Source organism: Alosa sapidissima, chromosome 13 (assembly GCF_018492685.1).
Source record: "Alosa sapidissima isolate fAloSap1 chromosome 13, fAloSap1.pri, whole genome shotgun sequence".
Lineage (NCBI taxonomy): Eukaryota > Metazoa > Chordata > Actinopteri > Clupeiformes > Clupeidae > Alosa > Alosa sapidissima.
In genome coordinates, this window is record NC_055969.1 from 6,216,501 (window position 1) to 6,241,676 (window position 25,176).

At 43.3% G+C, this 25,176-nt stretch overlaps 2 protein-coding genes across 12 annotated transcripts in view; both read left to right on the forward strand.

Annotated features, from left to right (window-relative positions):
- rimbp2a (RIMS binding protein 2a) overlaps positions 1-7,350 on the forward strand; it is a 61,839-nt gene extending 54,489 nt beyond the window's left edge. For 8 of the 9 annotated variants that reach the window (XM_042059617.1, XM_042059623.1, XM_042059620.1 and 5 more), the window contains 4 exons: positions 539-639; positions 1,208-1,279; positions 1,946-2,110; positions 4,880-7,350. In XM_042059617.1, coding sequence (XP_041915551.1) covers positions 539-639; positions 1,208-1,279; positions 1,946-2,110; positions 4,880-5,068 — 527 coding nt within the window. In that variant the 3' untranslated portion in view covers positions 5,069-7,350. The remainder of the gene's footprint in view (positions 1-538; positions 640-1,207; positions 1,280-1,945; positions 2,111-4,879) is intronic. The other variant, XM_042059618.1, reaches the window with a different exon arrangement.
- Positions 7,351-20,232: 12,882 nt separating this feature from the next.
- The window catches only part of si:dkey-1d7.3 (transmembrane protein 132D), a 29,484-nt gene continuing 24,540 nt past the window's right edge, over positions 20,233-25,176 (forward strand). Inside the window, exons 1-2 of one of the 3 annotated variants that reach the window (XM_042060558.1) lie at positions 20,233-20,710; positions 23,953-24,856. In XM_042060558.1, coding sequence (XP_041916492.1) covers positions 20,623-20,710; positions 23,953-24,856 — 992 coding nt within the window. In that variant the 5' untranslated portion in view covers positions 20,233-20,622. Of the gene's footprint in view, positions 20,711-23,260; positions 23,447-23,952; positions 24,857-25,176 lie in introns of those variants that run through there. The other 2 variants (XM_042060560.1, XM_042060559.1) reach the window with 2 other exon arrangements.

Below are 25,176 nucleotides of genomic sequence, written 5' to 3' on the forward strand. Positions count from 1 at the left end.
ACCAGATGCAAAAACATAGATCTCAAGCATTAGTGAGATTTCCACACAGCAACCATCACTGAATGCCAGTGTACTTAGGCCCATCTTTAAGTACGCTGTCTGTCTATAATTAACATTATATTTTCATTTAAGGATTTGTAAGTATTTGAGTAACACTTTACTTGACAGTATCGACATAAGAGTGACATGACACTGTCATGAACACATGACACTGTTATGACACATGAGCCCGAACCCTAATCCTAACCTCTAACCCTAACCCTAATTCTAACCCTAATTTATGACAAAAAATGAATGACACTTAATAACAGAAGCGTTATGTCATAAATGTTTATGACTTGTTTATGACAGTGTCATGTCACTCTTATGTCGATACTGTCAAGTAAAGTGTAACCGGTATTTGTGAATAGTTTCAACACAACATGTTTTAACATCAAATTCTTCTATACCCAGTGAGATATCATCATCAATCTTTTTAGTCCTTTCCTACCTTTGGACTCTTGCTTTTGGTTGTTAACCCCTTCCTCTCTGCCCACAGAGCAGAACAGGAGAGGAGGCAGGCATGCTGTGGCCACCAGGAGGATGGTGGCTCTGTACGACTACGACCCCAGAGAGAGCTCCCCAAACGTGGATGTGGAGGTGCACATTCAGCCCACGCCTCTCCTCTTCCCAATCCATCATACTGTTCAAATCCCTGTACCAGTCATCCTGTGCTATCCTGTGCTTTTCTCTGTTGGTGCATCACAGAAGCCATTTCCATTTGTTTCATCTGGAGATTCCACAAGCTTGATATCACACTGATCCATAAATTCCGCTCCATAAATTATCATGCAAATCTATATTTCATTGCTTTATACACACACACGCATGCACGCACGCACACACACACATATATGCACAAATACACAGACACATATTCACAGGGCTCTACCTTTGTGTGTCTAACTCAATTCAGTACCACGTAACACTATAGCATCAGGTATTGTTTGTGATAAAAGCAGCGTTATTTTACGGTACCCAATTCAGCTCATGATAATGTGTTTAGCATACATGACACACACAGCTATAATTTGGAATCACTTGAGTTGCCAGTGCCTCTAAGCCTGTTAATGAATAACACAACCACCCACACACACACACACACTCCTATCACGCCCTGCTGACAGGGCAGCAGTTTAAGTAGCTGAGTGTGTGTTTTTCCACGCAGGCTGAGCTGACGTTCTGCGCTGGCGACATCATCGCTGTGTTTGGGGAGATTGATGAAGATGGATTTTATTATGTAAGTAACTTTTTTTTTTTTTTTCATAAACTTTCTGCTGACCCCTCACATCAGACGTCTGGTCGGCTGTCTCCTGGCGGCCCCGGCCAGCGCTGACCTCATGCTGAGAGCACAGCCGCCAGACGTGACCAGCAAACCTGCTCGCAGGTTTCTCTACCCAGCAGTCATTAAAGTGAAAGCAGGATAGAGTACATAATCTACTCTGAGCAGAGAGAGGCGTTTAATAGGCTTTGAGATCAGAATCCAGCTTGCAGAGAGAGGTGTTTAACTGCAGGATGGAACATGAGAGCTTGATGGAATTCCCACAATAACAACTTACAAATGACAGTAAATAAGAAATCATGAAATAAAACAGTTTGTCTTGGATCAGCATGTATTCTGAGAAGCACTCTCTGTGCCTTGTGCCAAGAATTTCAGACGCAGATTTTTTTCTTTCACTTTAAGCATTAAGAAAATTTGTTTGTCATACAAGATATCAAAGTTAAAACAAATATGAAATGTATGACTAATGACAACACATAAGATGATTCTGCTCCACGATCCATGAATGTTCAGGTTCAGCCATTGTGCTGACACCATGCGTTTCAAGTTAGAAACCAGCTTCACGCCTGTCTTTCTCTGTGCCTTTGACTTGTGTCCCCCTGCTGTGCCCTCCTCCCTGTGCAGGGTGAGATCAATGGCCACCGGGGCCTGGTCCCCTCCAACTTTCTCGAAGAAGTGCCTGACGACGTGGAGGTCTACCTGACGGACACGCCCCCTCGCGGCGGGCAGCCGGCCGAGCCCGAGGCGGAAGCGGCTCCGGTGCCGCCGCCGCAGGCCGAGGCCAAACGGGTACACCCCTCCTCCTCCTCCTCCCACCGCCGCTGTCAGCGCTAGGCCCTGTGTCCATCCATCCTCCGTTTGAGTTGCTCGTCTTTTGCCGTCTGTGCTGTTTTTTCCTCTTTTTTTTTTTTTTTTCTTGTGAGTGGTCTGTGAGTTAGTTCAGTGGTTGTTTTATTTTTTTTGTTTCTTGTTTTTTTTTTTTAAATTATTATTGTTTTTGGTTGGTTGTTTGCCTGATTGTCTGTCAGATTGTTTGTTTGTTTGTTTGTGGCCGTGGTGATGGTGCTGGTGCTGGTCGTGACTTTTTTTGGGAGTCCGAGCCCTTTCTGATGTCTTTTGGAAAGGAAGAAGCAAAGCCTGTGATGAGATGTGAGCGCACACAGACACAGACGGCCAACAGACTCACGTTGGGGGCCCACACAAATGGGGGTGACATGCATAGAGCCCTCGCAGAACTCAGAACTGTGGGCAAGCATAGGAAAGAAAAGAAACACAAACAAACATAAAGAAAAAAATGTCATACCTACACTGACAGCTTAAAAAAAAAAAAAAGAAAAATGCCAATGTTTTGCACTGAAACACAAAATCTCCATGTGGATACTGTGTGTGGTATAATCTCATAAGTGCTTTATGAACTTGTCCAAAGGGTCCCTGGTTGGAATTATTTGTTACCTATAACAAGACAACAAAAATTGAAGAGTTCATGTAGGTTGCCATGATTCAGCAAAGCATGCCTTTTTCAAAAATAATCTTGATACCTTTTTCTATATTAAATATGACCGCATACATTGGCCTAACTGTTGTATTTCTTTGAATAGGCTTTGGTTCTTTTGTATATTGCACACTCATATATTATAAAAAAAACTCTATTTTTCAGATCAGACTCTGAAAGCAAAGAGACACTGCACAGTGGTCTCGTTACCAAGTTGATTGGTACAAATCCAAGACTGTAATGGTAAAAGTGAAAGAAATAAATGACTAATTACAAAAATCCACATGTTTCCTGAGAAAGATGTTTTGGTGGTCATCTGTGCTTATGTGTCTATTTTTGTGGATTTTTCCCTTTTCTTTTCTTGTGACTTATTCATATGTGTGGAGTGTGTTTTTATTAAGACAGTGTCATTGCATCATTGTTGTTTTTTGGTTTCTTTTCTCCTTCATTTTTCTTCTTCACCTGCTTGGCACAAAATGGAGAGAAACAGAAGGAGATTACTCATTTTTCATTTTGGCAGAATCAGAACATCAGCTGTTTGGATGAGCAAGTGGGAAAGTCGGTTATTGTATTTAAGTAGGCGGGGGACAGCTGTGCAAAATCCTATCTAACTGCTGAGTAAACATGGTGGTAATTACTAATCATCAGAAATAGCTTGCTGCGGAGCGCTAATATGATAAAAATAACCCAAGGGATGTGTAAATGACTTACTGAAGACTTGATCATGACATTTTTGGTGGTCTTTAATATAATTATGTCATTTAAACTATATCATAGGGGTGCACACAGACACTCCTCTCCTAGCAGTCTATTTTTGGCTGGTATTAATCTTTTAAAAAGACTTTTTAAGTAGCTCTCCTCAGTCCGTTTATTATTTATTTTTTTATTGGTGAAGCCTTGGATGTTTATGGAGCTTAGTTGGCCTTCAGGACATCTCTGCTGTCAAGTGGAGGCTTAAGTCAAAGAGCCTGGAGATTCTATTCCTAAGTTCATTTCAGCTTTTATAATGCCATCATCAGAAGCTAAACGGTGCTCTGTGGCATGAGTTTGACATCAACTTTGTCCTGAAAAAGTTTTATGCAGTTGCCTCAGTTGCACCAGCCTCATGCAAAGCACTGAGTCTGGGGCAGAAAGCAAACATTGCCATGCAATTATAAAGCACCCCCAGAGGACCGCAGCTGTCATTAAAATATGTGTGTCTGGGGTGTATTCTGGTCCAGACATACAAGTATTCACATGAATGTAAAATAGCTGAGTTCTGCATGAAGAGAAAGTCAACTAAAATGCATTGTTTCCAGTTGAGTCCCTGACAAATTTACTCAGCACATTGCACACAACATTACGCTAGTGTGATATGATTTTGGCTTGCTTAACTGCTTTAGTAATTCCATTACTTTTTAAGGCATCAAGTTGTTTAGGTATTTTCATTGGTTAAAATATTATCTAAATATATCACATTAATTTCACTAATATCAGTTTCAAATAAAACTATAAAACATACCCTGGTACACCCAGGCACATTAAGCCTCCATATGACAGACTATATCTGCACTAGTTTCTCTTATGGCTATGTACTGTATCTGCAAATATGACACAGATGTGTACATATTTGAAGAAGCAGCATCCAAACATAGTTAGACTTACCCAAGAAAACAGACAACAGCACAACACAATTTGTCTATGGCCAAAAGTAGGTGTCTTCCTGTCTTACTTGTTTGCAAGAGTTGGGAATGTATTTGCGATCATTCCTTTCCTATAAATAAGTAAACTTTGTCACAGGTTGTCATGTTAGCAGCCAGATTTGATGGCAATCCAGGTCATCTCTGGTTATCCAGCTTCAAAAATGTCTACATAAAAAATCTGTTAGTCATAGTATGAGGCAATGCTGAGGCAATGCTGATAAACACACACATACATAAACACACAGAGAGATACACAGACACACACACACACACACACAGTTGATCAGAGGAGTCTCCATCTGCTAGGGCCGATAGGCTTGCTGTTGTGTAACCTGCCTGTTACCGTCCCCCCACTTCTGTCCTCCCCCTCCACGGATCTCTCAGCAGGTACCCGTGGAAACGGCCCCCTCACCCGGACGCCCTGCCTCCCCCATCGTGCGCCCGCAGCTTGTCCCCATCCCCATGAGGCCCCTGAGCCCCATACGCGGGCCCCAGGACCTGGCCTCCAAAAAGAAAAAAGGACTGCTCTCGAAAGGGAAGAAGTTGCTGAAAAAGTTCTCCGCCGCAAAATAGACCCATGGTCATCCTCAGCCAAGTCATAAGTATGCAGGTACTGACTGTGGAGGATGAGTTGAGATAAGGGCGCGCTTGCCAATGTTTGGGATCGGCGTCAAGAAAAAAAGATCTTGTTACCACGTAGTGCCGATTGTGTGATTGAAACGGGTCAGTTAGTTCCTCAAAAGTTCATTGCTTTCAATCAGAATGTGTGGGGAGATAGCAATGACAGGTCATTGATTCAGTCTTTTAGTTCATGCAGTAAATACTGAGAAAGCTTCAGTGCCAAGATGTACGTGGATATTTACAATTTCTTGGTTTTAAACTGCAGGGATCTTTATGATTTGTGACAAGGGCAAATGTGCAACATATATACAGTGCACACACGCACACACACATAGACACACACACTTGTTTGTTCATGGTGAGTGACAGGGAGGTATGAGCTGAAATTGTGCATCAGGGTATGGAAAGATTCATGCAAACAAATCTACGCCAAGAGTCACCTAGACCAGAAAATAACAGTATATATATATAAATATATATATATATATATACTATCATCTATTATCAATACTTCCTCATATATTTATCTAGATACCTTCAGTGCAATATACAGCGTCTGTTCAGAATAATACATTTTACAGGAGGTGTTTGACACTTGACTTTGTATGAGAGGTGTTTTGTGCTATAGTGTTTAGACAGGGTGCTTCAGAGGTCGAGAGCTTGAATGAGTAATATATGAAAACTTTCTCACCATCTCAGTGGCCTTCATCTAAACAAAACAAACAAACAAACAAACAAAAAAAACTACAATGACCAAGATGCTCTTCTGCTGTGACTGCTGTGCTCTTTCTCCACCTCGTGTGTTCTTCTCCCATCAGTCTGTGCCAAGTACCTACTCTGGACTGCGTAATGTGTGGGACTGGCGACTTTTCAATGGGCCATGGCCATGTTTGGTTGAATCCAGCCTCTTGTGTTTTGCCTTTCAAAATGCACAATTGTTTGTGTTTCACTCGGTGAGTGGAGAGTGACTGGTCTCTGTGTGCTTGTGTGGGTATGTGGCTGTATATAATGTGGGTCTGTGTGTGAGAGAGAGAGAGACAGACAGAGAGAGAGAATGAGAGAGAGTGTGTGTGTTTCCGTGTGTGTGACTCACTGTCTTTTGTGTGTTCATGTTTGTAAATCCGTTCAACAAAGAGAAACAGATATAAAAATTGAACTAGAAAAAAAAATGTATCAAAGTCACGTGATCATGTGCTGTGCTGCTAACCTACATAGTGTCACATTTTTTTGTTCACTGTCGCCAGGTGATGGTTGCTCTTTCTCACTCAAGTAGGAAATATATTTACTCAAAGATGTCTAGGTGTGCAGTACCTTCTGATTTTACAGCGTTTACTCGTTTACATAGTGGCCCTTCTGTGTCAGCAGAAGTGGCACTCCTGTGCGAATCTGTGAAAGGATGAGATTTGGTAAATACTTTGGTAAGACCCCTGGACTTCAGCCTGTTCAGTCCTTGATTTATCCCAACCAAATGGGTGACATGGTATGACTTCTAGATTGGTATGACTAGTTGGTGACAAATCAGAAATCATTCAAACACAACTCAAACAATTGGCCAAGTGTGTTTGTTTTGCTCCCACTGAACCAAGATAACGGTCGGTGTAGCCCAAATACTCATGCAATCGGATCAAAAACTGAGCTGGGCTTTGCCAACACTTTCTTTTCCCTGTGTTGAAATCAGAGTGAGTATTTTACTAAAAGAGACCTTTCACAATCAGCAAGAGTGTTATGACCAATGTAATGATTCTTTTGATGTAATGCATATGAAGTTTTGTATATGTTTGTATGTAAATGAGACATATGTTGCTGAATAAAAGGATGACTGCCAAAAAGTGTATGAAGCATTCAGCTGCCAGTATAGCTTGTACCATTATTTTTTTGCCAAACCATTTTGTCATTTACTTATTTATGGAAAAGAGAGAAAGACTAACTTAATAACTACACTGAGATCTCACTTTATAGTCCATTTGTGGCTGGCAATGGTATCTTAACTGTTTGAGTGGCTGTTGGTCTTTTGTACTTTTACTCATTTGTAGATAATTTATTATTAATGTTTATACTTGATTTTTCAGATTGCATTTTTAGTGCATCAGGATGTATTACTTGACAGTGCAAGCAGTATTCATGGTGTTCTCAAGAAAAGTCTCAGTTGCTCGCCCTGTGAATCTAAAGACTATGAGATGAAATCAGTGGAATGTGTCTATGAGTATCATATGCTGTGTGGCTGTGCATGTGTTAATCACACCTTTTCTAATGAAAATAAATTTGATATTTTTCAAGTTTTTTTTTCTCGTCTTTTTTGTGGCAAATGGCCTGACTCGCATCCAATCAAGTCTGAATGTCATTACATGAGACGTCCTGTGTGGGGCATGAGCGAGCAGCAGCAACTGTAGCGCCAACACGGGTTTAACCGAGGCAAGCGGCGAAGCCTGTGTGTGGCATCCCGCTCTGCTGCGTCTGACAGGGACAAATGCTCAGCAGAGAAATGAATAATTAGCCAGATTCTTCCAGTGAGCTAATATTACATTCTTTTTTGACACAGATTTATCTCATTGAAGACTCTCTCTCTCCTCCAGGATACATATCCTCACTTAATCCATCACCTTAGGTATCTCGACAGAGCGAGAGAAAGAGATAAATTTGACACCGAAGAGTGTCTGTGTGCTTGAATACTACAATGATTCAGTGAAAGGACGCCTTTCTTTTGATCTCCTTTATATGATTAGTATGTGACCATGGCACATTTTCCTTCCAATCACATGAATAAATGAAGACTAAATGAAATGAAGAAATGAAAATGTCATATTGAGTTTATTTTTTGGATCCCATCTATATTCTATTATAATAAGTGACATGGGCATTCATCTCATATCAACCTACTAGCAATTTTCATAAGGCAGTCTGCGTAGTAGCACCCCTGAATTCTGAGTAGATTCATGATAAGAATAAATGCAGAATCAATATAAAATTCAGATGGAAGTGTGATCAAATACTAACAGGATTATGACCGGGGAAGATGGAGGGGAGTCTGCAACAGCAGTGGATTTCTTCCTCCAGTATTAGAGCGGAAGCACAAAAGGGGGAGAGAGAGAGAGAGAGAGAGAGAGGGAGCCTTTTGGCAGAAAGAGGAGTGATGAGATTACAGACATAGATCACAGTGCCCTATGCACCTCTCTGTCTGAGCTGTCCTTACCTTTCTGAAAAGGGGCAGCCCTCTCTCTGATTCTTCTCTCTCTCTCTCTCTCTCTCTCTCTTATATTTCACAAAATATATGAGGCCCTAGGCCCTAGGGCTGGAGCATGTTTAAAATTCTCTCCTGCTCCCTTGTGACCTCTCGAGGAGCACCTATTCCTCAGTACAACACACACACACATTCTCTCTCTCCCTCTCTCTCTTACTTACATATACAGACACACACATACAGTACACATACATACATGCATACACACCTTCATCCTCACGGTTTTGTTTTTCACTGTGTAGCTTTTCAGATGTAGCTGTTTTATTATTTAAAATACTGACTCACCATGGTCCCTTGTGAACAATTAAATTTAGGATGATAACAACTCCCTTTTTGAGACTTTGATCACTCTCAGCCTTACATCCTGTCACACGAGGGACTGTAGGAAATGTTGCCACGACAACCTGCAGGCAATGTTTTAGCAAGTGCCACCACCTGCTCTCACGGTAGCCTTTCGTGTTAGTCAGGGCCCAGTGTGATGGGCTTTTATCAGGAGCCACTCTTCTCAGCACAATAAAGACAGATTAGACAGATCGGATTTTGATTAGGGCATACATAGTGTCAACATTGTAGAAAAAAGTACCATGATTGTCACGGCGCGAATCTGTGCCGGTGGACACCTTTGATATCACGAACGTTACGCATGCACATCAATAAACTGACAAAAGTAACCCACAACATTCACAACTTTCATTCATCATTGTTCCACACATATGCCGGCATAATTACAACATGATATGGAATAAGCTGTCTGAGTTGATATGTTATTTGTTCTGTTTGTTATGTGCGTAGTTGTGCTGTTTGTCGTTTGTTCATTCGTTCGCTAAGATGTTTGTTAGTGTTAGTCGGGAAAGGCCTACCGGCAACGTAACAGTGTAATTAACATCACGACACGCATAACATGCTACATCTAAAAGTATGTGTTTATTGTATTGGTGGAATGTATGTGGTGGACAGCAAATTTGATAGAAAGGTAGCCAACCTGTAGAAGGGGTTCACGCTGTCCCACTGGCAAACAGGAAGTGATTTATGTAAACTTCCCACAATTTCAATATTTCACAAAATATCATAAATGGTACTTCAAGTAGCCTATGTGTTATTTTAGATAGATTGCTGCTGGGCTATATGTCTTGGTTCATGTCTGTTAACAACTCATTGCCGTCATGGTGAAGCGCATATCTCGCGGTTATGGAAATAGCATGCACTATGCCATTATTATAGCTAGAATAATGCATGTTTCGAATTATATAATGTTTCTATAGTACAAAATGTTATTTCACTCTGTTTTTACGTGGTTAAAGCCACCACACATCCAAATAAGTGCCCACAGGCCGTCAGTCTCCATAGGTTAACATGGCAAAACTCAACCCCCTACCTGATAGCCCCAAATATATTTGCATCTTTCTAAAACTGTTTTTCCATGTCTCACCTGCATAAAATATAGTATAAACACAGATATGTGTGCATTGACTTAGAATAAATGGGGTTTACTGCCTGGTCGGGACAAATGAAACAGGTGTTTCAATCGTCCCGCCATATACATTTAGCATTATAGGCTGTTTTGCATCCATTAAAAACAAACATGCAATGTGAACGTCTGGGATTGGGGAGAGCACTAAATGCTCTACTGAATAAGCATGAAGTCAAACCTTTAAATGAAAAACACTCTTTAATAATAAAAAAAAATAAACCGCTAATGAAGTAAACTTGTGACCATCAAAAATCGTTTATCGCCTGTAACTCCATGATACCAGGACGTAACAGGAAGGCATTTGGCTGAGCAATGGAGGTTAATATGCTCAGCCAAATGCCTTGTCATGTTTTGTCCAAATGATGAGTGTCTATCATCGTTGCACTTGGAGAAAACCGGAATGTTTCATTCGTCCCCCGTTTCAATCGTCCCGATTGTACCCTAGTACATTTTCTGTATGCATTTAAAGCTTATGATAGTATGAATTTGTCACGGGGAATGTGTTGCAATATATTTTGTATATTTTTGTCATTTCTCATGTGTAATATTGTTAATTGATTGAATTATGTGTTGGTATAGCCTAGGGGTGGGGTTTTGGCCTATTTATAGGGGCAGAATGGAACTTCTGTTGAGTATGTTCTGGGCTATGAGAGAGAGAACATTCTCTGTGCTGTGTGTTGGGCCAGTGAATTTTGGTATTGCCAATTTACCTGCACATATATATTCTTGTTTTTGAAAAGTTTTTCTTTATTTTTGTTATTATTTAGTCACTTTGTTTAGTTACTTTTTGCACCTCTGGAATTTTGGGAATAATAAATCTCCCATTTTGGACCCTCCTACTCCTGGTCTGCTACCATCCTTGCTGCCTCCACTGCCGTCCATCCTAACAAGTGGTGTCAGAATTGTTCAAGGCGACGGCTTGACAGCGAGACGATCCTGCAGCAATGGCTCCGAAGAAAGCGCAGCAACAGACACAGGAGGGAGAACAATCTGAAGGTGCGGAAGGTGGGACAACAGCCCCAGTCAGGTCCACTTCACCAGCAGTGGGACCAGTGACCGATGGTGACCCAGCGCTTCTCACATTGGCAAAGATGTTTGACAGCTTCATGAATTTCCAGAAGGAAAGAGATGAGCGGCAGGAGAGGGAATCTCTGCGGCGAGAACAGAATGTTAAAGTCCTCACCCACCAGGTCAATCAACTGCAAATAGACATGGTGCACACCAGAAATGAACCAACGGAACCGATGAGGCCAAGGTGGAATGTAGGCCTAGAGACATCCATGGCTAAGTTAACAGAGACTGATGACATTGAACATTATTTGACAACATTTGAAAGGCTGGCGGTAGCATATGAATGGCCGAGAGACGAATAGGCTGTTCGGCTGGTGCCGCTATTGAATGGTAAGGCCCGTAGTGCATTTGTGGCAATGAGCCCCAGCCAGACAAACAGCTATGATATGGTCAAAGAGGCTGTCCTGAGGAAATACCACATCAGTGCAGAGACTTACCGGCAGAGATTTCGGGCTTTGGAGACGCCTTTGGACGAGTCACCACAGGAGCTGTACACAAGGCTGAAGGACTTATTCTGCAAGTGGGTGGAATATGAATCGAGGGGGAAAGAGGCCATAATGGAGACCCTGGTGCTGGAGCAGTACTTGCGGGTGCTGTACCCTGAAGTAAGGACATGGGTTAAGGAATGAGACCCTGCTACAGCTGCAGAAGCTGCAAAGCTGGTGGAGAGCTTCACCGCAGCACATCAGAGAGGTGGGGCCTGCTACTACGCAGGGACCCTGCCAGCAGCTAGAAGTAAGTCTAATGTGTGGCCCAAGGGTGGTGGTTCTAGCACTCACACACATAGCCAGTCCAAAGTCCTTAGACCCCTTACTTTAAAGGCCACTTCCTCTAGACCCCCTACTAGAGATAAAGCTGAGGTTATTTGCTTTAACTGTGGTCAGCCAGGGCACACCTCTCCATTCTGTCCACTAAAGAGGCCCAAGTCCACTAGTCTCTGTTTTACCCCCAAACCTAAGTCTGTTAATATAGGGCAGGATGAGCCAGTTGTTACTGTTCTGTTAAATGGGAGGCCCCTGTCAGCGTTGGTGGATACAGGCTGTTCTCAGACATTAGTCCAGGCCACATTCATCCCTGCAGATGCATGGACTAAGCAGGAGACAGTAGCAGTTTTCTGTGTTCATGGGGATCGGTCAGATTGAAGTAGCTAACCAGGCTTTTCTCATGAGGGTGGGTGTTGCTAAGGAGTTGCCTTATCCTATCCTGCTAGGGACTGACATGCCTATTTTGCCGGATCTAGTACAACACTCAGCATGGTGTGGGGTGGTGACTAGAGCCAGGGCACAGGAGCACTCACAGGCCAAGCATACTTCTCAGTCAGAATTAGACTCACTGCCTTTCTTGCATGTGAAGGACATAGAGGTTGAGCCTAAGCCCACAAAACAAGAGAGGCGTCTAAGATGTAGAGAAGAGATCATGGAATTAGCAGAACACACAGAAGTGCAGGCAACACCAGAGGCAGAACTACCAGAGCTAGCACACACTGATGTAGTTCTCCCATTCAACATAGCCACATTACAGAGAGAGGACCCTTCCCTAGCTGACTGTTTTAGGAAGGTAGAAGGGGACAAGAGTTTGTCTGGGTTGACTGGAGTAATTTATCTCATTGAGAATCAGCTGCTTTACAGGAAAAGTCAAGATGGGGTCCAACTTTTGTTGCCAGAGAGTTGTAGACAGCAAGTGTTGCATTTAGGGCACTCTATCCCCTGGGCTGGCCACTTAGCATTCATGAAGACACTGACTCGTATTGCTAAAAGATTTTACTGGCCAAAGATGTATACAGATGTGAAGGAGTACTGCAAAACATGTACAGAGTGTCAGCTTACGATAGGCCGTGGCTCTGCACCGGCACCTCTCATTCCCCTCCCTGTCATAGAAACCCCTTTTGAAAGAATTGGAGTGGACATTGTAGGTCCTCTGGAGAGAAGCCAGACAGGGAACAGGTTCATTCTTGTGATCTGTGATTATGCCACTAGATATCCTGAGGCTTACCCCATGAGAGATGTTATAGCCAAACACATAGCTACAGCCCTCCTTAGGTTCTTTTCCCAGGTTGGGATACCAAGAGAGGTTCTAACTGACCAAGGCCCAAATTTCATGAACCGCACACTGAAACATGTTTATACACTATTAGGGATTAAACGTGTGAGAACCACCCCTTACCACCCTCAGACAGATGGCTTGGTTGAGCGTTTCAACCAGACCTTGAAGTCAATGTTGCGCAAGTTTATCTCTGAAACAGGCAAGGACTGGGACAAGTGGCTACCGTTCCTGCTCTTCGCTTACAGAGAGGTGCCACAAGCGTCAACGGGGTTCTCTCCGTTTGAGCTGCTCTACGCTCATCAAGTTCTCGGGCCCCTTGACGTCCTGAAGGAGAGCTGGGAAGCCACGGACAGACCTGAGGGGATGAACGTGGTGGCGTACGTGATGAAGATGCGTCAGCAGCTGGAGAAGACTACAGCCTTGGCCCGAGAGAATCTGTGCAAGTCGCAAGACAAGCAGAAGCGGTGGTATGACCAATCAGCGAGGTCCCGTAGCTTTGAGCCTGGGGACGACGTCCTGCTGCTGCTGCCCACGTCAGAGAATAAGCTGTTGGCAAAGTGGCAGGGACCGTTCAAAGTTAGGCGGAAGATGGGTCCAGTCACATATGAGGTCTACATGCCAGCAAGGAGACGGCCTCTACAGACATTCCACATCAACCTGCTGAAGAGGTGGTATGCCCGGCCTGAGCCAGCACCGCAGCGTGAGTCTGTTGTTCATGCTTTGCCAGCTGGGCAATCCTGTCTGGTGAGAGCAGTGGAGGAAGAGGAGGAAGTTGAGGAGCAGTTCTTCCCTGGTGCAGCTGAGGGGAGTGGCCTAAGCCTGGACCACCTGGCAGGGAGGAAGAGATAGCAGCTTCTGGAGGTTTTACTAGATCATCTCTTTATGGACTGATATTGGCGGACTGATATTGTCCAGCATCATATTGTGCTGAATGATCCAAGGCCCATACGACAGGCAGTGTACCGGGTTCCTGAACGACTGCTGCCAGTTCTGAAGAAGGAGCTGGAGACCATGCAGGACTTTGGGGTGATCGAGCCGTCTACTAGCGAATGGAGCAGTCCGGTGATCCTGGTGCCCAAGAAAGATGGCAGCCTCCGGTTCTGTTTGGATTTTAGGAAACTCAACAGTGTCAGCAAGTTTGACCCCTATCCTATGCCACGGGTAGATGACCTCATTGAGAAGTTGGGGAAGGCAAAGTTTCTCAGTACCCTGGGCTTATGTAAAGGATACTGGCAGGTCCCGCTGACACCAGAGAGCAAAGAGCTGACGACCTTCAAAACACCGTTTGGCCACTACCATTTCAAGGTACTTCCTTTTGGGCTCCATGGAGCTCCAGCAACCTTCCAAAGGCTGATGGACTGTGTCCTGCAGGGAACAGAAAGCTTTGCTGCTGCATATTTGGACGATATAATAATCTTCAGCCATTCCTGGGACGATCACTTGGGACATCTACATGAGGTGCTGACCAGGATAAAGGCCAGACAAGACCAGACAAATGCACCTTGGCCAACACTGAGACGCAGTATCTGGGGTTTGTCCTGGGTCATGGTGTGATCCGGCCTCAGGTGGGAAAAGTTGAGGCCATTAAGACAGCAGAGAGGCCAAGAACCAAAAAAGAGGTGAGGTCTTTCTTAGGAGTAGTGGGCTGGTACCGCCGGTTCATTCCGAACTTTTCTGATCGAGCGGTGGTGTTAACAGCCCTCACCAAAAAGGACCAGCCTACCAAAGTTAACTGGACTGTTGAATGTGAGGCTGCTTTTCAAGATTTGAAAGACTCTCTGTGTAGGGAGCCTGTGCTACAGAGCCCTGACTTTTCTGATCTGTTCACAGTGCAGACAGATGCTTCAGAGCATGGTTTGGGTGCTGTGCTTTTGCAGGGGGACATCTAAAGCCAGTTGCCTACATCAGCGAGCGAGCCAAGCGAGACCAGGTACTCCACAGTCGAGAAAGAGTGCCTGGCCATAAAGTGGGCGTTGGATTCATTCCGCTATTACCTGCTTGGGCGGAGGTTTGTTTTAGAGACAGACCATCGCGCCCTCTCTCTGGGGCGCATGAGGGATACCAATGCACGGATTACTAGGTGGTTTTTAGCCATCCAACCTTTTGACTTTGAAGTTCTGTATCGATCAGGAGCACAGAACTGCACTGCGGACTTCCTTTCTAGGACGCCTCAAGGGGCACCCGCGAGTCCGTGCCGGTGGACACCTTTGATATCACGAATGTTACTCATGCACATCAATAAACTGACAAACGTAACCCGCAACACTCACAACTTTCATTCATCATGGTTCCACACATATGCCGGCATAATTACAACATGATATGGAATAAGCTGTCTGAGTTGATATGTTGTTTGTTCTGTTTGTTATGTGCGTAGTTGTGCTGTTTGTCGTTTGTTCGTTCGTTCGCTAAGATGTTTGTTAATGTTAGTCGGGAAAGGCCTACCGGCAACGTAACAGTGTCATTAACATCACGACACGCATAACATGCTACATCTAAAAGTATGTCTTTATTGTATTGGTGGAATGTATGTGGTGGACAGTAAATTTGATAGAAATGTAGCCAACCTGTAGAAGGGGTTCACGCTGTCCCACTGGCAAACAGGAAGTGGTGCAACTGCTCCCCTATTTCAGGTAGTGGGGTACGGTTGGCTACCATTGCATAGGAGAGCCACAGGGGGGAAATAATGTGCTACGGGAATGCTATTAAGTAGTACATTTTCTGTATGCATTTAAAGCTTATGATAGTATGAATTTGTCACGGGGAATGTGTTGAAATATATTTTGTATATTTTTGTCATTTCTCATGTGTAATATTGTTAATTGATTGAATTATGTGTTGGTATAGCCTAGGGGTGGGGTTTTGGCCTATTTATAGGGGCAGAATGGAACTTGTGTTGAGTATGTTCTGGGCTATGAGAGAGAGAACATTCTCTGTGCTGTGTGTTGGGCCAGTGAATTTTGGTATTGCCAATTTACCTGCACATATATATTCTTGTTTTTGAAAAGTTTTTCTTTATTTTTGTTATTATTTAGTCACTTTGTTTAGTTACTTTTTGCACCTCTGGAATTTTGGGAATAATAAATCTCCCATTGTGGGCCCTCCTACTCCTGGTCTGCTACCATCCTTGCTGCCTCCACTGCCATCCATCCTAACAATGATCATTTGCAGAGGTAATTACATAATTTCCTTTAACTAGTGGACCATGTGAAAGGGTGGTTTCATCTTAGATCTATACCTACAGGTACTATGCTCCTGTCTCTCTTCTTCTTCTTCTTCTACCTCTCTGTCTTTTTCTCTCTCTCTCTCTCTCTTGAGTGATAGGCATCAACATCAAGTTCAATGAGTCACTTTTATCAGTAAGGACTGGCAAGATTTCAAAAATAAGTGAGAGACTAACTTATAATAAAAAAGCAGGGCTTTGAACCAGAATTTTTTGCCAATTGGTTTGTTCTGAACAGAAACAGTATTTTAATGTTCCCAGTTTTGGTTCCCACCCTAAAATGTATGTTCCCGAACCGGTTAGAACAAAAAAATATTGTTCCTGAACAGGTTAATAACTTTCAATGTCAGCTGTCGGACAAAAATATATATATGCTTTCAAACTGGCTATTACAGTAATAGTCACAATATTGTCTTTTAGACTCTATCCTACAGCAAACACTAGGCCTCTGCTTTATACAAGATGCACTAGTGTCTTCCTATAGCCTTTAGCCTAAATAATTTCCTGGTCAAACAAAAATTGCTGTCATAATATGTATTTGTATTTTATTTTATGTCATAATATGTATTTTGACAGTATATGTTTGGTGGGTGCTGCAATATTGGATACTTGGATGCCTTCCGATTGTCTAAATGCCAAAATGAGGACTATTACGTTTTCTTAAATAAATTAAAGCTGTAGCCTTAACGTTAATGCTAGTTTTTTTTCCAACAATGTTCGTCACGGCCTAGTAAAAAGAGAAAACAGATGAAATGATATCATTGAAATTTGGAGACTTAATAGGCCTTTTGATTGCCTGCTAGTGGCAAGCTCTGTCTGTCTGCACTCTCCATGCATTCATTAAATGACAGGAGGTGACCCTCACCATTTCATTGAAGACACAAACCTTGAACAAAAAAAGAACCGGTATTAACCAGTTACCACTATTTTAAAAAATAGTTTCTGTTCCGGAACATAAAAAAATCATAAAGTTCCTTATGCAAAATGGCAAAAGTTTCTGGTTATTGGCTGTGTTGTAAAAAGACAGACAGACATTATTGCACAAAAGCCAAGCAGGTTGACTGGGCACTGGGACAAACACCAGATTTGTTATGTTGTTAACTGTTCAGTAACTGTAGGGGAGCTGTGTGGCTTGTAGCCTAGCATAAAAGACACCCAGACGGGAGCGTACCTATGTTCCCCGGGTCCTATGTTCCCCGCTTTATATGGGACCGGGGAACATAGGACCCTTTTTTAAAACCCTAACCATAACCCTAACCCTAATCCTAACCCTAACCCCGAGCGGGGAACATAGGACCCGGGAAACATAGGACCTGGGGAACATAGGGATGACCCCACCCAGACATACAGCAACAGATTTCAAATCATATCAACAGACATCATCAAAAGACATCATCAACTTAGTCTGTAGGCCTATCCTTTGCAAGTATTTAGCATTTATTTATTAAATATAGCCCACAAATGACAGGTTGGGGAGAAAAAGAGGATGGTGGACTTTTGTGCAACATCAATGTTTACTGACAAAACGTGCAGAAAAGATTTAGAGATTGGGGGCGCTGTGGCGTAATTGGTTACAGCACCTGTATCATGCTCGGGTCCTCGTGCCCATGGGGATCCGGGTTTGATTCCGAGTCATGTTCTAAATCCCACCCCATCTCTCTCTCTCCCACTCACTTCCTGTCACTCTCTCCACTGTCCTGTCAAATAGACCTCTGAAGTTTGCCTACAAAAAAGCTACCATCTTGCAATTTTTCCTATGGGAAAATAAGATGGGGATTTTGAATTATCGCACCTGTTAAACTCTCACGGGGATGAGGAAATCGGAAATGCAGACATTTTGCTCTACACACTTTTGTCCTCTGCCTTCTAGTGGATACTGAGACCTTCCGTACTTGCAATGCAACTTGCAATAGGTAGTTGGCTTCAATTAACACCTGGATCTTCTTATATGGTCAAAGATGGCAGCTTTGGTCCCTTTTAGGTGAACTTCTATTAATTTGTAGGTGAGGTCTATTAGGCATAAAAGCCCGAAAAAATATTTTTCAAAAAGAAAAGATTTAGAGTTAATTTGAACTACTGTATGTGAAAGAAGTCACCGAAAATTGAGCAGGGGCTTGCATGAGCCTTTGAGGGTATGAAGCCTCTTCAATGTGGTCGGTTAGAGAGACTGTGCTTGTGTGGCCATCAAACACAGTAAGAATGAACAGTAGCAGACCCTTTTCAAGACCACTAGGATTGAGTTAAAACAAGACAAATCCAGTTCAGAAAATATGAATATACTGCATGTCCTTCAGATAGACAGGACAGTTGTTGTGGACACGAGATGAGAAGGTGTGGTCATCCAATGGCCATTATTAAGGGTAGAGATTAGTATGTGTGAGCAGAAAACAATATTTTTTAGTCCATAAATGAGATTACTGTCCTACATGGCTACAATACCAGATGACCCTTGTCCTGATTTCGCTGGCAATTGGAGGTAAGGAGAATGTAAGCTGACATGACAGAGTTGTCATAAAAGCTTGGGTCAACTTATACATACTGAATCTCTTGTCATTTTGAAATGAGACATCAGAACCACCATGTTTTCTCATATGTTTACAGTTCATTGCTGCTGCCAAGCCCTCCGTGTAGGTTGACTGATTGCTGATGGGCCTTGGTAGAGCCTCGCTGATCTACAGCCATGATTTGGATTTTTTCCCAGACATGGTCACTGCCATGCCAGAGCAGAGGTTTTTAAATTGTGGCATGAGAGTTGTGCTTGTGTCAAATGCCAGACAGTCACCCTTCATTTTGTACCAGTGTTCTCTTTCTGCCTCTTCAACAGTCTTAAGCACACTTTTACATATTTCATTTTAATTCACAACAAATAATAATTCTAAACAAAATGAATCACAATGGACTGTGTTTACTTACTGTATATATTTTGAAGCAGTGTATAGGGAAAACCATTGCTTTGAATAGATTTGGAGTTCATAACCATATTGTAGCATTTTTGAGGACTGTATTTTGAAGTGCAAGACCAGTGAGCACCTCCTCATTCAAAATGCCGGTGTACTCAAAGAGCCGGTTCCAGGCCATGCCACTTGCAACAGGGCTTCCTGATTTATGCCACCCATTAGCTGCCAGTGACACAGGTGTCCTTGCACAGAGGGATGCGTGGCACTTATCAAATGACCTGACATTAACCAGTGCTTTGACATGCAGAGAGGAGACGCGAGGAGCCCATGGAGAGTGAAAAAGATTAGCGACATGTTTTTTTCAGCCTATTTAACGAGGGCGGATGTGCAGCACCACAGGGTTTATATTACAGCCATCAGAAATAATTGCAAGTCTTCAGACTGCTGGCTCATAATTCACGACTGAGTGCTAAAGTGATGCAGCGGTGCAACAGGCAAGTTAATGGCCTTCTCTATAAACACGCTGGTCAGTAATAGGAAGTGTGCAAAATCAGGTGCCCTACAAGGTCTGAAATATTAGCTTTCCAATGACATCAAAATAGGCTACAGTCTCTCCCTCTCTCTCTCTCTCCGCCACCAGGGAGCGCTCTCAGGCCACAGAGGTGTGAAATGTTTTGACGCAGATTTGCTCGTGTCACGCACGTCTTGGGAATCACCAGAGAACCACATCTGTCCACATAAGCTGAAATTCTGTCGCGTTAATAAGTGTATTGTTACCAGTTTCAGCATATGTTATTTTCAATTCATATTTAATTAAGGGATATCCTAAACACTGACTATCATAAACAAAACTAAATAAAAAAAAATGCTGATGAATATTGGAAAACTTCCATACAACCATTCAACACTGTATCTAAGCACCAAACTGACGTGAGAAATATTTCCCCCAAGAGCTTGCGTTTTAATATTCTGAATCTAACCTCTAAAGCCCTGACCTCTGGTGTATTCCATTTGCTGGCAGCTGTGCTCTCTTGACGATTACGCATGAGACGCTCCACTAATCGCCCGGACTTTTGATAGGTTGTTTGTTCACTGTCACTGTCCTCTGAAGTCCACACGTACCAATAGTTCTGTGTTGCCACTGTCCAGTTCTATGCAACATACAACCAGACAACCTTTTTTGAACAAGATCAAACACCATCGAAGCGCACTTGTGGATATCTGGAACTTCTTTCCAACTTTCCATAGGATATGTAGCTATAATTTACAAGAAATAAACACTGCACATTTGGAACTGAGGAGAGATTAACTTCTCTTCGTAACATTTTTTTTTTTTTTGCTACGGAAATTTATGCCGTGCTGTAGCTGTTCACCTACCACTAAGTTCATTCAAAATATAAAGCCCGTCATTAACATCGGTGCTCTCATCACAGCTGTTTGTAGAAAGTTCCGCGCTCCGTGTTTACTCTCCTGGGTGAATGTCTTTCGCGCTCCAACGCTCTTCAAAATGATCTAAAAGCTCATCAGTACATCAGGTGTCTCGTGAGTGCATTTCCTTTCTGGATGCGTAAAGTTGTCAAGATGGCCGTGTTTTCTTGTTGGATGTTGTTGCTGACTCTCACGGCGCTGGCTTTCCCAACATGCACGCAAGGTAAGAAGAATGCTAGTTGATCTATTTTGTACATGTGTAGCCTACTGGTTCCTTGAACTGTTTTTGTTGTTTGATAAACAAGGGCATAGCTAAGGCCTTGTGCTTAAACTGAATATGAAATAAACAATCATGAAGTTTACCAATACATATGTATGGGTTTGTGAAAATTATTTTGGAAACAAAAAGGTAAAAAATGTTTTTCAAGCAAAAATGATTAAGTAACTTTAATTCATATTTCACATGTTTTTAAAACTTACATGGGAATACAAGTGAACACAGTTGGTAGGAGGCACTAGTATTAACCTTTCAATACAACAAAACATCAAGAAAATGTATTATTGGTAGGTTTAAACCACAATAAGGTAGCAGACAATAGCAGAGCAGCTAAACATAAAAAAATAGCATACAAAAAATTATGTTCAAGAAAAGTTAGATGTCAGGACCCCCACAGTGTGCCATACTTTACTCTGAGCACCAGCCCTGTATGACCAGACACCCATGTGTAGGGCTATGGCATTGGCTTCCCTTAGGGCTTCTGGTCATTAACCTACATTTCAGCATCACTGTCAGTTACAGAGCGAGGAGTCACCAATGGAGACAAATCTCTCTTTTCGTCGCTTCTTTCCCCAGGAATATAAGTCAATATAGCGCCTGTCAGAGCAGCCATCAAACTGATTAGCAAGAGAGCTCGGGACTAGGGGCAAAAAAACATACTGTTTGTTTAGAGATAGGCCAGGCAATAGGAAATACAGACAAGCCTTCTCTGTTCTGCTGCTGATAAAGGCTTGCGTCTGAAGTGAGTGGCCTTCTCACCTCGTTTTTTTTGTTGTTGAGAGGAGGACGTGAGGTGAGCTGTCAAGCAGGTCGTTTGCAAAATGGGGATATGCATTATGAAAGATATCAATCGGTTTCTCCAGGCAAGGCCTTTATGAATGCGGCCCCAACTTGTCTGTCGTGTGCTACTCCAGCAGATACTCTGGGACTGGGAGGGAGAGCAATTGTTGAGGTGTCTGAATTGAGGAATAGGCCCTGAGGCTACAAACATGAGGACTGACCAAATGCTCAAGTGATTGCTGTCCTGGTCAAAGTTGAAAGCATCTTAATTACGGCTTAATGGAGTGTGAGAGTTTGTCTTGACATTCAGCCACACTTTCTCTCGCTCTCTGACGCTCTTTGGGGTTTTGAAGCAGTCACCAGATGCCCTCCACTGAGTGGGTGTGTTATGTAAACAAAATCGCCAGGGTGACATCGCTCTCATTAAGTATGACCATGCAGACTATAATTGAAGGTATCCATATTCAAATCGGAACATGCTTTGACGTGTGCCCAGATGCACTTTACAAATACAGATGCAGGCTATGTTTGTGTAGATCAGGGGTTTTCAAACTGGGTGAATGTGAGCCTCATCCTTAGTGTACGCAAAGACAGCTGAGCTGCACTTTAAAAAGAAAACGCAATGAACTGAACACATACATTGTTGACACAATTCCTCTCTGGAGAATTTTTTGAAACGTGGGTGGAGATGCTCTGTAGAAGATACATTAACAGATACATTCACAAGTCTGTGTATCCTCTTGGCATATAATTAATGGCTTTTCTATGACATCAAACGCTATACATCATTGTTTGACCTACAGGATTAGACAGTAGAGGTGCAGTAAGTATGCAAAGCACTCTATTTTAATGCCCATTTTAGTTATAAATAAATATTTATAGGATCTCAACAATAAATTAAGAGAATCCCCACAATACATTACAGGCTTGAATTGTATTTTAGTTCAGTCTGTTGTTCACAATATAGATGACCCTTTGCTGTCACATTGCTTGGTTAATTTATGTTAAGACATATTTTGACATCATTTGAAAATAGCAGCCTCTGTTTGCTTTCTCCTTAGAATCTCCTGTTTCAATGCTATTTCGTTTTAATCAGCGTCCCTACTGATGTCGCGACAGACAGAGAGAGAGAGTGCGAGACAGAGGGGTGTTGTATATAGATATCTCTTCCTTAGAACTGATTATTGAACTGTCACACGGAACACTCCTTGACAAACTACTTCAAAGACATGCGATGCTTTTCGACCCGGCCTTCAATTTCCAATGTTGCACTTTAGCAATCAGGGAGGTGAAGGCAGAGGTTGTCAGCTGGCCTGTCATAAGGGAAAGGTTAAGTGTGTCTCCTCCAGATGGCCCGTATTTGACAAGTTGCTTGTCCAGACACGCCGGAACACCTGACAGCAATGTGTTTATCATTTCCTGTAATTTCCTCTCACATCATTTCCTCCCCCCCATCATCCCTTTGCATTGTTGTTTGCTTGGCTGCATGCTAAAATATTAACCTGTTGAGGAGTGAATTCTTTAAGACAATGCCATTCCCCAGAGAGTGAATTATTTTCCTGGCTTCTTCTAGAATTCTACGCGAACGTTCTATAGTTTCAGTGTTCTTAAAATTGTTTAATGGCAGAAAAGTCCCTGAGGGTAATTGTTGCTTCATGTTATAGAACCTTTTTTTAAAACGTTCTAATCACATATTTGTGATCGTACTCCCAGGGGCCCAGCTGCATCTGATCACATATTTGTGACAGTACTCCTCAACAGGTTAACTAGCAGGACAGAGGCTTCTTGCTTTAGCTGGTGGCAGATGGCTCACAGCAGAGGAATTGCCTTCAGAGCTCAGTGTTCAAAGCAAATGAGCTGCAATCTACTGGTGATTGGTTCTGGCGTCTGGAACCATTGCATGTCAGCCATTGCAGTCTTTTGATTATCCTCATTTTTGGGAACTCTTTTCCTCAAAAATGCTTTTTTTAATGTGCATAGACTGTTAGTTACATTGTATTTGTTGTTATGTTTTTAAAAATCATTTTAAACCTAGTTAAACCGTTCACATATGAACGCCTGGAAATTATGTTTTCTCTTGCGAGAGTGGAAACTCAAATGATTTTATTTTTTATGATGATATCTCAAAGAGTCTGTCAGTTGGTAGCGTGTTCTTTCCATTAGGGAATAGAGCTGTGTTCTGTGTAATTTCACCATAAGGATATTAGTGATAAAAGTGAGACAGAAAGCAAAGCATAAATGAAACCCTTTGATAAATGATCTGTTTGTCACTTCTGTTTATGTCTCTTGTCCTATGTTACTCTTCATAGAAACTCAGAATGTTGCGAAAGCATTCAGGTCATGTGCGATGCTGAATTGCTTCTGTATGTCAAACACCAGTGTCAGTTTTTGGTCTTTCTTCTCCACAGGCATGAAAGTGGAGGAGCTGTCAGATGACCCGAGGACCTTTCTCCTGCTCCCTGTCTACCCGTCGGTCAAGTACCAGATCCTCAACGCCGAGCCGCTCTTCTTGAGAGATGCCGGACGTGACTTGATAGGCAACGCCAGCCTGTTGGCCCAGCGGCAGGTCTTCATGCTCAGTAACATCAGCAGCAGTCAGCAGCAGCCACCACCGTCCATCAACGCCAGCTATGGGCAAATGTCTGTGGAGAGGGCTATCCCCCAGGAGCTCCTTCAAACGGGACCCAGGATTCGGGCCTTTATCATGGCCAGACAAGTCCGCTCCTCTGCACCTATCATGAGGGTGCTGTTCCACTCTGCCCGGAGCGATCGCAACGACCCCCAGAACGATAGCGCGGGCGAGTCGGGTCCCCGCGTAGGGAAGAGTGGGTTCATTTGCGTGATGACCTACGCCTTCTGGGAGACGAGGGAGGTGCGGGGAGCCTGCTCCCTGCCCGCCGAGGGAGGTTCCTGCCTGGCCCGCCTCAAGCCCGAGCCGACCTGGTTCGGCCTGGGCAGCGGCAGGTCCAGCCGGGAGAACCGGGGCGAGGGTCAGGCGAACACGGTGGAGCTCTACTACCAGACCCGGCCCAGCCCCACCAGCCAGTGCTCGCCCCAGGATGGTCAGACGCGCCGTGGGCAGCCCACGGGCCTGGCCACGGCGCTCAGGTACGGCGTGAGCGGGACGCGGATGAAGAGGATCGGCAGCCTCAAGCTCCTGCGCTCGCCCCCGGGGAACCCCACCTTTATGAGGGTGAGGCTGGGAGGCACGGTGGTCATCCAGACCTCGTCCAAGCCCGTCAAGACCACGGACACGGCCACCTTCTACGTCTTCCTGCCCAGTGCCTCACCTGTAGAGCGCTTCATTCTCAGGTAATGACCACTGAATCTGACCTAAACTATGCATAAGATCAGGATGCATTTCTGCATGTTTATGATATGTTTGTTCATGTTTATCAGTATTTCTAATATATGTAATGTATGTATATATGTACATGTGTTTGAAATCAAGTTGGGAACATAAGGTGTTGATACACTGAATCTATAATTATGGATAGGATGCAGCTCACTCTGTTTGCAGTGGTCGGGCAGTTGTGGTCAGACAGTCATGGTGCTGCACTCATTGGCATCTGTTGAGGGGGGAGAGGGGGAGAGAGGTGCAACAGACCTCGTAGGTATTTGCTGCCAGACTA